Here is a 15,106-nt window from a genome sequence, read left to right as displayed (position 1 = left end):
AATGGTGAAAGAATGGAATACACACACGCACGCGCGTCGACGTGCCAGTCTCCAAATATAAATAAAAGGATGGCATTTCTGTGACAATAAATATTGCTTTTTGGAAAGAGAATGATTATGATCCTCTTTGACCAAAACAATTTTCTTTTTTTCAAAAAAAAAAAATAATAAAAATAAAATATTATTTTAAAAATTAAAAAATAAAAATAATTTTAAATGTCTTAAATTATTGTTTTGAAGAATAAAAGAGAATAAAACAAATAATCTATCTTTTATTATTTTTTTTGCTCTCAAAACTATTTTATAAAACACTAATTTTTAAAACAATAAAATAAAAAAAATTTAACATGGTCCTAAGTTCCTTGAAATAATTTCCAAAATCTGGTTGGTAAAAAAAAAAAAAAAAAGCCCAAAACCTGAGGCCCAAGTGATTAGTTTTGTCATTCTCACAACCCTTGATGATAATGGCTGCCACTCTGGCAAAAAAATGAATGTTGTCACTCGTAACTTGCCCACGGACATATAATGCAAGCTACTAAAATTGAACTGTAGTTGATTAAAATTTTTATTTTTATTTTGATTTGATTATTATATACTGCCCTAGCGAATGTTTACATGACATTCTCCAATTTTTTTGCACAACACTGCATTTTGCTTATCATCAGACCACAGAAACTATGCCTTTTGCAACTCCATCGATGTTTACTCTTCAATACATGCACACATAAGTCCTACTAAAGTTGAGAAGAGAAATGGGGTTTTCTGAACTATATTTAGATTTTTGCAGAGATTGTCGTAAACAGAAAGACATGTTCGGATTAAAACACCACTAGAAAATCATAGCTATATAAGAAGCCATGGCTTCTTGACCGAGTGGCTGGGCTCCCAAAATAATAATACATGTTCCTAGACTAGAAATGAAGCAACCAATCATCAGTTTTTCAGATCAGAATATTATTGACCTGGTATCAAGATAAAGTTAATACCACAGATATATATCCACCAAAGGTCCACTATAGCCATGTCAAAACTATTGCATTCCAATGAATATAGTTTATAAGGTTGACCTCCCCACAACAGACATGTAAAAACTTAGGAAATAGAAGATTTCCCACGATTTTATGAATAATGTTCTTTGTGATCAGCAAATGCAACCAATTCAATGAAGTACAATCACCAGGTAAATGATAGGAATCACTACCGCCCATATGGAGGAGGCATAGGTTGTCCCGGCGATGGTCTTGGTTTTGCATACTCTGCAAATATCACCCAACCATCCAGAAACTGCAAACAAGGAAGGAAAAAAAAGTGAATCAATTTTCAGATGAGCAAGTAGCAACCAAGAATATCAACATCTGCCTAGCATAGCCAGTGATAGTTTGTTTAGTAAGACATGCCAAACTCAAAGCTAAGACCGCATCAAATATGCAGAACAACACAAAAGAAGTACATCAAATATATTAAAATGAGCAAGGCCGTAAATATTTTTTACAATCACAAAGCACAAGTTTATATCCGTTGTATTACCATTGCCATGTCAAACTAGCATATGTGACCTAAAACGTTCACATTATGATACCAGAAGCAAAAATTGTTGTAGAGTTTGAAGTTAGACATTGATTCCAAGTGATGGTAGAGAAATGACGATTCTGAGGAAACTCATATTAAGACTTGGATGCATATCATCATAGACGATGTGCAAATTCTGCATCAGTGGAGGGAAAGCAACGTTGCCATCTTCAGGCAATACGACTTTCATCGTCTAAGGCAGTGTGCTGAAATCTTAACTCCTATGTTTATTTATCTAGTCCCAGCTGAGTCAAATTGCAATTTTGTTAAAATTAAAACATTCAGACATACAAAAAAAAAAAAAAACAAATCCAGACATAGACACAGTAGACTTAAAAATAAATTCCTCATATCATCCCCATAGTAGTCCACCTCAAAGCACAGAATATATTCTTGCAGCCCAGCTTACCTTTCCATCCATGCCCTCAATGCCTTTTGCAGCTTCTTCTACAGTAGCATATCTTACAAAGCCAAATCCTTTAGAGTAACCTGATACTCTGTCAGTTACCACTCTAGCTGAAAACAGCCCAAAAAAAAAAAAGGACCGTTATGGTTACAAAATGTAGAGTTTTGAACAAAAGTACATGTAGTGATACACTAAAACTGGTCATAGCTTAAATTGTGTAGGGAGGCAGCACAAACCACTAACAACTTCACCAAACTGGGAAAAAGCCTCCCGTAGCTTTTCTGTAGTAGTACGTTTGCTAAGCCCTGAAAGTGAGAAATATAGAATATTACCATACCCAACTCAAGCATTTGAAATGATGAAGTGTGTAACCAAGATAGTGACAAATATTATATAAAGAAAGCCATCTTAGCATAGCAACGGACAACTGTAACATCTTTAGCAACTCCTAGCAACACAACTACGTAAAAAGCTAATTATTTCCCCTAATATATCAAAACAAGAAAGTCAAAACTGAAAGGTTTGTCTTGCAACTATCCTAACTTCCTCTAAAAAAAAGGACAAAAAGCATAAGGTAATAACAAAATTCAGAGGTCACAAAGTGAACAAACACGTGATATTGTTGTGAAACGAGGGGGGAATCATAACAATTTCACATTTTTACAATAACCAGCTCGTATCTCATTAATTCAATTAGCCAACTTGATTATTTAATCTAATAGTAGAAATACCCATCAGGTTCCATAAATGGCACTCTCCAATAATTCATGTTAAAGCTATGGCAGCCTCCTGGTGCCGAGGAAGCTAAGGATGTGGGGAAATCTTGAGGTTAAACCCTATCAAAGGGGGAAAAAACAAGAAGGAAAACTGGAAGGAAAACATGGGCACACGCGCACAGAAAGTTATTAACAGCATGCTGTAGCTTACACACTGTTGCAGGAAGCTCGTCGACAGGGCTCTTGGCGCTAGGCCATGTATTTAACCTTGCAACTTTCAATCTTTCATGTAGCTTCATTACAATTATGCTGTATGAGCTATGCAGCTGTAATTCAGACTGCAGATAAATCAGACAAGGACAGCCCTAATTTTGCATAAGCTACTGCTTAGGGTTCATTATTCCTTGAATGATTAGAATTGAATGATTTAGCATTCATCAAGTCCCAATATAATAGGGCTTTAAGTAAAGAGGGCATAGGCATCTCATCCTCACTATTTGGTTGCCGAACAAACAAAAACCTCAAGATATTAAAACAAAGATTGAGGGATTGCTTAATGATGACAATGATGAGGATGTTGCATCTGAAAAAAGCAATTATTTTAGATATCATATAAAGATTGAGTTAAACATTGAAGTTATTTATTATTTAAATACTTCATAATGTGATTTATAGATTTTTGTGTGTGTGGTTTTCTATATATCAGTCATTATGAATAATGTCATTCTTTACATCAACATGCGCTAGAACTATGCATCATAGCAGTTTTGAGCCCTTTGCGCTATAAGTTCGTTATGCTGTAAAAATGACTACGCGCGCGCACAAATGGAAAAACGCCCTCAAGTACCATTTGGCATGTGGATAACTAATTCCCCAAGTATTTGTAAAACCTATTTGCAAAACCTATTCATATTCTACGTGCACGCAGATGATAAACCCAGTTACATTTTATATGGTACACACACATCTCTTGATAAATTTTCTCATATATGACATTTCAAGTACTTGCAAAATTAAGCTTTAAGCTTTACACTAACCAATATCACCTCACGGCTTTCACTAAAACACTGGGAAAACAGAAAAAAAAGTACAATCTTTGAGGAAAATAAATCTAATCCATTAATGTTGATTCTTGATTGGAACAAAACGTATAATCAATTAAGAGTATATATCCAATAACTTCATGTAGTTTGACTAACTGCATTTTTCGCCTAGATTTAAAATGCGTCACGCAGTCTCCACTTCATGTGCTTCGGTAGATAACTGCCTTCAGCTATTTTCCTCAAGAAGAGCTAATTACAAATGATAAAGGGCAAGCAAAACCGACTACAAAAGGGCCACGGGCATAAATCAACAAAATATTACGATACCCTTTAACCAAAATTAACTCAATATTGAGTGGTGAAAGAAGTCACGATGGAAGACAAACCAGAGACGAAGAGGTTGGGGCTGGGCTCGGCCATCTCTCGAGCAGGAGCCGTCGCCGAGGGCGGTGGAGGAATGAAGGTTGAGGTTGGGGTGGTTGAGAACAGCCGCCTTAGACCGCGAGGCGCCGCTACTGCCGCTCTCATCGCCGCCATGTCCTCGGGTTTAAAGAAAATTGAGCTAAAACCCTGCGAGAGACAGAAAAATATTTCCAGTGTGAGCTCGAGGGAGATAGGGAGAGACATGGTGCGTGGGCCTTAAAGCAAATAGCGCCAAGTTTATATTTCTTATTTACCAAAATGGCCCTTCTTTTTGACATAGTTACCGAGAACTTTGAAAAATGAATTCTCTAAAAAAAAATTGAGAACATGACAATAAAATTTTATTAAATTATATAAATAATAATTATATATTAGAATATTATAATTTTTTTAAATTATTTGAATATTTTTTTAATATTAATGATTTTAAGTTAAATGATTAAATTATTTTTTATTTAAAATAAAAAATAATGTATGTTCTTATTCAATTTTTATGATTTATAAAATAAAAGATATAATTGCTTAAATAAAAATTGTAATTAACTTTTTTTAATTATTTTTAAAACTTAAATTTTAATTATAGAAGAAATATCATGTAAAAATTTTTGATTTATAGAGCAATTTTTATAATTTACATAATAAAAATTGTGATTATTTAAATAAAAATTATAGTTAAAATTTTTTATTTTTAAATTTATTTATAAATCATTAAAAAAATTTAATATAAAAATTTATAATATTGTGTTCAATTTTTATGATTCACAGTATAAAGATAGTTATTATTTAAAAAATTATAATTAAAAAATGAAATTAGACTTATTATTTTTTTTTAAATTGAGAATTTAGTTATTTAATCAAAATATTAATATCAGAAAGGTACTTAAAAATTAAAAAAAATTATAACATTTTAAAATTTTTTATTATTATTTATATATTTTGGTAAAATTTTATTATTATTTTTTTTTACAAAATTTACAACTAACCTAAGTACCTAAGCATTTCTCAAAAGAAAGAGAGACATCTACACACGCACACATATTAATGCTATACTCAAATGTGGAGAACACGCTGCTAGTGACAAAATAAAAAGATGGTATTTTGATCCTAAATAAAAAAGGAAAATGCTAGCTAAAAAAAAAAGGAAAATGTCAATTCCAAAAATTAGAAAAATGATTAAGGATCTCAGCCATTTATTTGCTGATATTTAAAAAAATGTTTATATTCATCAATAAATGAAAATTTTTGTAGAAAAACTTATATATTTAATTTTAAATATTTAATGTGATTACTTTCAGTTAAATCAAGACATATGATTAATGCATGTAATGCTTTCTTTTGATGATTAATAAAATGAGTTTTTTTTTGCAATTTTTTTTAGATTTGTTACATATTTTTTTATATTTTCAATTTATATATATTACTAGTTTTTTTAAACTTAGTTTAAAGTATTTTTAAATTAAAAAATTTAATTAATTTTCTTAAATGGAATTCACCATTCACAATACCGAATGAACCCCTCTTAACGACAGCCGTTGGTTTCTCAAACTTGTGCCAACCGGAAATGCTCTCATTCCGCAGTCCCATGATTTAGAGTTCCCCACGTTCTAGCCGATCAACGCACCACGCAACAAACAACTTGGCTTTCTTCCTGCCCTCTTAGGTTCGAAATGGATTGGGATTCGATTGTCACTGACAAAAACTAAAACTAACGACTCCTTGAAGTATCAAGATAGACTGGTACTTCTGGTGATTCCCCATGAAGCGTGGATACCAGGAATTTCCTCCTACCTCTTCCGGGCCACCTCAATCCAAAACTAAATATAACCCAGAAGGTAACAGTGATATTGAAAGGTAGTTCCATAATATATATATATATATATGGAGTCCCCGGTTTTGACTCTTCAGGCTTCTTTAGCTTGCAAATAAACCAATGACAAGGCAGAATTTCAGTCGAAGAATGGGGGCAAGGGGAAAATTGTGGGCTTTTGCATTTGATTATTGTCTATTTGTCTTGGTCTGGAATACTGTTTTAAGTTAATTCAATTGATAATATAATGTTCATTCTTGTCAAACTAACTCTGCTCTAGTAGGTTCTAGGCTTCTAGCTAGTAGTGGCTCAGTAGAATTCATTGGGGGTGATGGAAAAAGCACTAGCTCTACTTCTTAAGTGTATAATTAAGAATCCCAAGTTTCAATTCTCCATCTTTCTTTCCCTTTTCCATGCTTTTCTTCTAGAAACTCTGTAATACTCCGCTCCAGCAAGCAAAAGATGTGTAAAATTCAATTGTTGGATGTAATGGAAAAAGCACTAGCTCTACTTCCTAGCCGTGTATAGTGGAGCATCCCAAGTTTCAAATTTCTAATTCATTCCTTCCTTTATCCTTGCTTTGCCTGTAACCTTCCTTTATCCTTGCTTTGCCTGTAGAGAGTTGTAATTATCAAGTTTATCTTCTAGTTAAATTGTGTGTTTAGGTGATTCACAGTTTCTGGAGGATGAAAGCACGAAAGATTTTGTTCAGAAAGTAGCAGAGCATTACAGTTCAAGATCCAATCGGACTTTAGAAGAGCGGGAGGCTAGCCCAATAATTCATTTGAAGAAACTCAACAATTGGGTATATACTGCATTTTGTAACCATTAATTTATTATCATCAAAATATTTACAATAGTCTTGTGATTTCTGTATGTATTCTTTTGTCCTTAAACAGATTAAAAGTGTCTTAATTCAGCTTTATGCTCGTCGCGGGGATGCAGTCCTTGACCTGGCTTGTGGCAAGGTGTTAATGATTTCCAATGCCAAAATTCATCATCAATTCCTTTGATGAGCATCTTTATTTCTTTCTTTTAATGTTTTTCAGGGTGGCGATCTTATTAAATGGAACAAGGCGAAAATTGGTTATTATGTTGGCATTGACATTGCTGAAGGATCGGTAAGTGTTACAATTTGCCGAGATTCTTTTATCTTTTCACTGGTTTGTCTTGCCAGATTTTTTCTTGACATATTCCTCAAATCACTCTAAAAGGTATTTGACTGAGGTGCTTTAAACTAGAGTCACCAAGACATTCTAGCAATGACATCTTTAAATTTATCTGGACAGGATTTATCATGTTTACCTCTCAATGCTGACCTCACTTTCAACAAATTTGCATTTACGAAGCTTTGACTATGTCTCCCAGATAATATAATTTTCTTCGTGAGTGCATTCATATTGCTTTGCTTTTGCCATTTATGTACTTACAGGATATAAAACCTTGTCACTAGTCAGCATCTCTTTTAGAATGATGATGATTTCATGCAAATGTCATCGCTCTAACCAGTGATAGTGAAACAACCATCATAACCTTCATTTTATTTTTGGTGATATGTTTCTAAGATGTTACCACTCAAGTCCTTGCTCTTATGCAGCCAAAGTTTACGTACCTAATTGCATCAAACTGTTTGCAATTCTTCCATGTTGATAGTCCTCTGCACCAGCTCACTGAAATAACAAAATCTGTCCAGATTGAAGATTGTCGTATACGATACAATGGTGATGCTGACCATCATCAACAACGTAAAAAGTTCACATTTCCTGCCCGCCTCATATGTGGAGATTGTTATGAGGTAATTATTATTTGTACTTGTTTATCTTTTAACTATGTTTCTTCCTTTTGCTTTATTCTCGGCAACTTTGTCATGTTATGAAAATAAAACCTTCACTTCTTAAATATTTAAATAACTCTTATTTAGCTTTAAATATCAACTCAGGTATTCTTACCGTTAGAAAAATTGAAGCCGAACATTTGGATACTTATTTTATAATTACATTAATAAAAAAATATCTCAATTAGGGCTGGAATACGAGCAATTGCTTTGATGGTAATAACAGATATATAGAGAGATTGATCTTACCAAAATAACAGATACATATATTTTTTTGGGTCCAATTTTATAGTTTAATTTTTTTTTTTTTACATATTTTGTACATGTGTTCTTCAACTTTTATTGCAATTTTTGTTTTTTTCCCCTTAATTTGAAATCAAGTTTCCTTGTTCTATAATTTGTGGTTTCAGGTTCACTTGGATAAAGTTCTTGCAAATGATGCACCTTTTGATGTTTGCAGTTGCCAGGTGAATGATGCACTCCTATGTTAACATAAATCATTTGAATATTCATTTACAAATAGAATGTATTCAATATGAATGTAATACTTTTATTTGGTTTCTAACTTTTATTCTTGCCTTCTTGTTTTTGCCTCTTAAGTGATTTGTGCTTATCATGAAATTCAATATCTTGGTTTTGTCCTCTTAATGTAAAAACGAATGTTGTAAAGATGTCATTTTGTGGTATTTTTACTGTATATCCTGGATGCTTGCTGCTTGCTCACGTGCCTAAACTAGACCGCCATACCATTTCATTACCTTTTCTCGCTTTGTGATATTTATAGTGATCGTCTAAGTGCTGCTAGGTTACAAATCTGTACTTTTGAATTCTGCAGTTTGCTTTGCATTACTCATGGTCCACAGAGGCCCGTGCTCGGCGAGCCTTGGCTAATATATCAGCTTTACTTCGTCCAGGAGGCATTTTCATTGGAATAATGCCAGATGCCAATGTGATTATCAAAAAGCTCAGAGAAGGTTTTTAGTCCACCTACAATTTTAATTTCGTTGTCATAAATCATACCAAATTAATCTCTGGTCATTAAGGTTTTCAGGGAATAAAGTGTTCCTTATATGGATGAGGAAATTATTTAATTTACTATAACCATAGCATATGCAGGAGCTGATCTTGTTTTATGATATATTTCACATTAGCAGGAGGTCTTTTAAACTTTATATGTTCAAATTATTTTGTACCATTTTGTATGACACATTCAGGTGAAATTTATCTTTTTATTTATAAGCTTACCTTTCTTGTCTTTAAAGTCAGCATGCTTTGTGAAAATCCTTATGCATTTTGCATTAGGGTACTCTGGCTTTGTCATGAACTTTTTCTATCCTTGCTACAATGTTGTGCTGTGGTTGCTCAACACATGATTGTTTGTGGGAATATATATCTCTGATGCACAGAGGGATTGATTAGCTTTTTTTGCAGTTAAGTCCTTTTGGTGTCTTTTCTTCTTTCTTTGTTTTGTTTTGGAGGGTTTCTTATGCTCTCTTTCTCTTATAACTCCTCTCTCTAATAAGTTTCCTTATTTTGACCAAAAAAACAGGACAGAAAATGCTGTTGCATGGTAGTTGTTTCATTTCTTTGAAGGGGAAAAAAGACTCCAATGAATATGTTTATCTTGTTTGACATGGTAGAACATTTCTTTAATTCCTCATTGAAGAATCTATATTCACTGTGAAATATGCAGCTGAAGGATTGGCTTTTGGCAATAGTGTCTACTGGGTGCATTTTGATGAAGAATTTTCAGATAAGGTGACTTTATTGTCTTTATCCTGTAGCTTCCTTTTCCCTTTTTTCCTTTGGGTAAAGGAACTTCTAATATAGGGAATAACTTCCTGTATTTTGCTGGACTGTATGTCTAATCTGACATGCTTCGTGTACTTCAGAAATTCAAATCTTCTAGCCCTTTTGGCATAAAGTACAAGTTCCATCTAGAGGTATCATACATGTTACATCCCTTTTTTTGATTCTCAATTAAGAGTTTGTCTTAGAATATGGGGATGATCTGATATTTCCATGTCAAAGTACATTGTTAGATGAGTGACTTGGTCATAGCAAGTGAACAATGCCCATATAAAGAAAGAACCTTTGTGTGTAATAATTGTGAACAGAGCTGTTAGTTGTACTTGTTTCAGGATGCAGTTGATTGCCCTGAATGGATTGTTCCCTTCCCCGTATTCAAGTCATTAGCTGAAGAGGTATTGCTTTCTGCAATAGTTCTAGATATAACCAGCAAGGATTGGATTGTATAAGCTTGAGCAATCTGAATAATTATTCATTTTTGTCCTTAACAGTTGATTTTGAGCTTGTCTTTTCAAAGAACTCGCATGAATTTGTGCACGAGTTTATGAAAAAACCAGAATTTGTGGAGCTCATGCGACGGCTCGGTGCCTTGGGTGTTGGCAACCGAGATCAGAGTAAGCCTTTTTTTCCATCTTTTTCTGGCTCTTCATTTTATCTTATATATTTTTCAAAAAACTTGTCCTGCTTTTCCAACTATCATGAATTTAAAACCTATACCTTTTTTTCCTTTTGTATATCAGGCACACTCTCACCAAATGAATGGGAAGTGGCATATTTATACCTTACATTTGTGTTGAGAAAGGTCAGCAGAAAACAATAAGTAGCCTGTTTATCATGATAATCCTGCCATTGTCAAATGTCAATATAGTGAAGGGAAAAAAATTGTTCATAAGTAGTTAATATGGTTTTTTAATTTGATATTCTAGCGAGGCCAACCAGACCAAACTTGGGCAAGTGGCAGTAGAAGAGACAGAGGGTTGATGCATATCTCAAAGGAAGACATAATGCATGTTAGGACCCACCATTAACATAAATAAATTGAACAATGATTGGATTTTCAACGAAGATAATGAATCAACACAGGTGAGGGAATGGTCTGCCCGGCATTGTAGAATACAGATCAATTCACATGTCAACTTTTAAGCTCTCGCCAATTATTTACAAAGCATTTCACTCGTTGAATTTTGTAGTTCACAATATTGGATATTACTTTCACTGAAGCAAAGTGTTCTCATCAGGATGAGAAAAATCATAATTGAATAATGACTAAGAGGGATACGAAAACATAAAAGAACTATGACAGATTAACAGTTTTCTTTGTATTACTTTTGATAGAATATGACAAATATTACTTTAGGAGGAAATAATTTATTATTTCTTATTGCCTTTCATTAGTTTATTGGTTTTTTGTTTTTCATTTAACTTTTGTAAGTTTCCTTATTGTGAAGGAAACCAAGCAGCAAGTGGATTCTTATTTTATTAACTTTTGTAAGTTTCCTTCTTGTGAAGGAAACTAGGCAGCAAGTGGATGTTTCCTTGTTAGGAAGGAAACCTCATATGCTTATAAATAGCATGACTTATATTCAGGAAGGGAGGAATGTTTGAAACATTATGATTTCTGAAAGCTCTCTCTCTCAGCTCTACATCTCTCTTCTGTTCTATACAATCATCTTCTCTTTTCACCTTATCTGTTCTCACTTCCCCTCTCTGTTTCTGTTTCTTCTCCCTAATTCTATTCTGTTCAAATCAGTGTGAGCGTGAGTGTTTGTGTTTTACATCACTTTCTTGCAACACACTAACACTAAACTTAATGTCGTGGGATAGATAAATTGACATGACAGCTTTCTATCATCAATCCTTTTGAAAGTGTACCAAAGTTAAATGTTGTGGTTTTGGTTGTTCATAAGCTGGCCAAAAGTTAAAGAACAAAAAGAGGAGGGTGGGGGTGACATCATGATGTGCAAGTTGCCAATATGGTATGGTATCAGTACGTTTTGAGTACTGAAAAAGTTGTTAATTGCATAGAAAATCCCTCGAATGAATATGAAAAAAAAAAACCCTTAAATTCTTTTAAATTTTGAAGAGATATCTACCAATGGCAATGTACGAGAGGTGAAAAACTAAAAAGTGAGATCGAATGCTAACTTGTTTATTGATTCTATCTTCTTCTATATGGTGTGGGTTGTGACTCATTTAGTAAATTTTGAGTATTTTAGAAGGAACTAGGAAGGGCATTATAAAATACAGATAGATAGAAGTCAATTTTCACATGTAGCAAGTTGAGGTTTCTTATATGATTCTCTGATTATTTGCTACTAAGCCTCTTGTCTTCATTACACTTTTCAATTCTTTTAGCCGTTATGCTGTACATCTGCATAGCATTGTATCTTCTTATTTTTCGCATCTTTCTTTCTTCTTCTTTTTGCAGCTATTGTTGCAACTGATTTTGATATTGAGATTCCAATTGGATTCTGTTTCATAAAAAACAGTGTATATAGTTTACGCACGATAGATAACTGATATATGACCTCAATAGTGGAAAATACATATTCACGTACGCCCACAAGTTCCAGGAAAAGCAAAATTCAAGACACAATTTACATAATATTAATACTTAATCAGTTGGATAAGAGGCATCCATAGCAATACCACATAATCCCTCTTTGGCAGTTATATTTCTCTTCATCCTCATATACCCTTGCTCACCCCATTCAGTTCCCCATGAGTTCTTTAGTAGCCAATATTCAATCCCATTGTCAGCAAGGCCATAACCAACAACTGCTACACACCAAGGTCTAACTCTGTACCACAATCTCCAGTGAAAACTCCACTAGAGTAAAATTGGAAAGAAGATTCTCCAGCATCAATGGCGGCTGACACAGGTTGGCCAGCGACAGCCTTCAATAGTGCCTCTTCATTATTGGCAGGTACATTCTCATAGCCCTTAATCTTGGCTACATGAGAGGCTTCCTTTTTAGTTTCACAAGTGGCTTCAACCCCCTTGTAGGGGTAGTTTGCCTCACTTGTAATTCCTCCATTTTTTATGATAAATTCAAAGCCATCTTCTATTGAACCTCCCACACAACCTTCGCCAATAACTTTATCACAGTCTATCACCTCCTGCACTGAGAGGGACACTAGTTTTCCTGTAGTTATTTGGTGAATTCCCTCAGTTGCTGCTACACTTGAAAATGCCCAACCACCTGGTTTTGTGCAGGCCAAAGTAATATAACTACACAAGCATTAAACCAATAATTCATAGTGTCAAAATGAAAAACAGACAAAAACACGTGGCCAAACATGACACAGGCACTAACTTACTGAAGAAATGAACGAAGTAAGGGTAAGACCATCTACTGTTGTGTGTTGTTCATCTTACCACATAAGCCTTGTGCCTTGACTGGAGTGACAGCACCTTTTTTCCTCCAGTCCACAGAAGCAGGAACATGAGTAACATTCTTGTAACTAAATGATGTTTCACTCATGGTCCTCAGCCCTTGGGACCTCTTGTAGCCGTTATGGGCAGCTTAAATTCTTCATTGGTTTGATCAGCAAATTGATTAATGCTAAGCTGGTAGGGTTTGTTCCCAGCAGCATTGAAAGACTCGATAAACTCCAAGCTGTTCTTGAATATCAGAAGCGTTTCCGCTTCTCTTCAGCATCCATGTAGACCTTACCATATCTTGCAATCCATTGTTCATATTTTTCTGATAAGGATGCCTCTTGGAGGGTCCGGGACATTACTTTAGACATCCAAACTGCAAGAATAAAAAACAGAGAAAGAATATAGTGATTTTGGCCTTCGGATTTCATCTGTTTGCGTAACAATAGTTCAGCCTTGTTTGGGATGTACTGGAGATAATGTGAATTTGTGTGGAAAAGGCTAATTGTTTTTATAGAGATGATATGCTCTTCTGAGGAAATATTTTAATTTGAATAATCAACGGATTGGTTTATCACGGCAAATATTTTTGATTGAGAAGGACATGTTCTGTTCCGTTGAAGATGATTTGCTTAATTTAAGGGCAGCAACAGTAAATATATAAATTATTCTTTTTCCACTTGTTTTTATTAGAAGAGGGGCTCTTGTAAAAAGTGTTCCAAATTACACGAGATCCTATAGTTTAAATTTTCTTAGTTTTGAATATGCCAACAATCTACTTAGGAAAGTTAAGCACCCGTCCCAAAGTTTCCATACAGTGACAAATATTCATAGTGCAAAGCTTATCTCCTAAGCTCCTTGACATTTCAGTATTCTTTGTGTTGGACATAAAGATGATGTGAAATCAATTTTCGTTTTCAGCCAACGAAGATTATTGCAGTGAGAGAGAGAGAGAGAGAGAGGAGGGGGGGGGAGGATGTGTATATAAAGAGACAAAGTTGGTTGGGTACACACTTCAAGTCTTTCATTTAAGTTGGTCAGCAAATTGTTTTATGCATCATGAGCCTATCTCTTTCTGAAATTAGTTTTAAACTTCAAAGAATAAAATGAAATAAAGAAGCCATAATCCATGAACTCAAAAGTAAGTCGGGCCCAGGGCATGGGAGTGAGGTTTGCAAGTTCAGATGGTGAAAGTCAAACTATGAAATGCTTTATTCCATGGCTGTCATTGTTGTTTTCTAAAGTTTGTTGTATGGAAAAGTTAAAAAAGAGTTCAAGGCTGTGCGCATTGAAGACATGAAAGGCTCGAAAGTGCAAAGGATAATGCTAGACACGTCATTCAGGTTCAAGAATGTTACTATTATGTTTAAGGAGAATGACAATTAAGAATTTCATGAAAAAGTTAATATCAAATTAAGATTCCATCACAATTTAAGCTTTCAAGTTCAATATTCACTTCCTTCAGTTACCCATAGGTATTGGAGGCAAATTATGTTTTTGAATTCAATATTAAAGGCGATCATATTCAAGACATTATTTGGCATTAAATTAAGTTTTTCTTTTAACGAGAATTTAAATTTTGGTTCACCACGTTGCAAGAGAACAGTGCTAGATTTAACTTCTATTATTTGGTATTCATTTTTTTTAGCACTGAAGATCTTTACATAAAAAAAACAAATTGGATTCAGCTTTTTTATGAGATTTTTAGTGATCATTCTCCTCCACACCACCACCAAAGGGCCAAAGGGGAACATCGCAACATAAAGCTTCGTTCCCACATTATTCATTATGCATTTTCATGCCTTGGCCAGAAGCCCCCACCAACTTCTTAATTGAAATGTTGCCCCAAATTTTGAGCGTAATAGTAATTTCATTTAATCGTAATGGAATCCACATGCATAGAATTGGGATTCTTTATTTTACCCTCTCTTTCTACTTGAGGCGATCCATTTTTCCCTGCTAACCTGAAGAAGGCAATCCATCATTTCTAAATTCCTTCGATAAAAACGATGCTTCTCAGGTATTTAAATCTTTATGTCAATCAAGCTTGATAGTACACTTGCGATTCTAAAGATGCGCAGATTGATAGGATTCTCTTGATTATTTCTCCAAACTCA

General features: G+C 34.1%; 2 protein-coding genes and 1 pseudogene across 3 annotated transcripts; 1 reads left to right on the top strand and 2 right to left on the bottom strand.

Annotated features, from left to right (window-relative positions):
- Positions 1–1,054: 1,054 nt before the first annotated feature.
- LOC129298564 (organelle RRM domain-containing protein 2, mitochondrial-like) lies at positions 1,055–4,356 on the bottom strand. The gene is made up of 4 exons (XM_054936987.1): positions 4,121–4,356; positions 2,212–2,280; positions 1,979–2,085; positions 1,055–1,284 (listed from the first exon to the last, which is right to left on the bottom strand). Exons 1-4 carry the CDS (start codon positions 4,269–4,271, stop codon positions 1,198–1,200), a joined length of 414 nt encoding a protein of 137 aa, XP_054792962.1. The 5' UTR covers positions 4,272–4,356; the 3' UTR covers positions 1,055–1,197.
- A 1,353-nt stretch (positions 4,357–5,709) lies between these two features.
- LOC129298562 (mRNA cap guanine-N7 methyltransferase 1-like) lies at positions 5,710–11,197 on the top strand. 2 transcript variants are annotated; one of them, XM_054936983.1, is made up of 13 exons: positions 5,713–5,989; positions 6,630–6,769; positions 6,864–6,932; positions 7,014–7,085; positions 7,658–7,759; positions 8,209–8,265; positions 8,634–8,772; positions 9,492–9,556; positions 9,691–9,741; positions 9,940–10,014; positions 10,110–10,221; positions 10,348–10,409; positions 10,534–11,197. In XM_054936983.1, exons 1-13 carry the CDS (start codon positions 5,914–5,916, stop codon positions 10,633–10,635), a joined length of 1,122 nt encoding a protein of 373 aa, XP_054792958.1. In that variant the 5' UTR covers positions 5,713–5,913; the 3' UTR covers positions 10,636–11,197. The 2 variants fall into 2 exon arrangements, with proteins under 2 accessions (XP_054792957.1, XP_054792958.1); XM_054936982.1 differs by lacking the exons at positions 10,110–10,221; positions 10,348–10,409; positions 10,534–11,197 and having other exon boundaries at positions 5,710–5,989; positions 7,562–7,759; positions 9,940–10,071.
- Positions 11,198–12,198: 1,001 nt separating this feature from the next.
- Positions 12,199–13,420, bottom strand: LOC129298559 (senescence-specific cysteine protease SAG39-like; annotated as a pseudogene).
- Between the last annotated feature and the right edge of the window lie 1,686 nt (positions 13,421–15,106).

Source organism: Prosopis cineraria, unplaced genomic scaffold (assembly GCF_029017545.1).
Source record: "Prosopis cineraria cultivar Desert tree isolate PC_DT_omini unplaced genomic scaffold, ASM2901754v1 PC850, whole genome shotgun sequence".
In the NCBI taxonomy this organism is placed as follows: domain Eukaryota; kingdom Viridiplantae; phylum Streptophyta; class Magnoliopsida; order Fabales; family Fabaceae; genus Prosopis; species Prosopis cineraria.
This window is presented reverse-complemented; position numbering and strand designations above follow the sequence as displayed.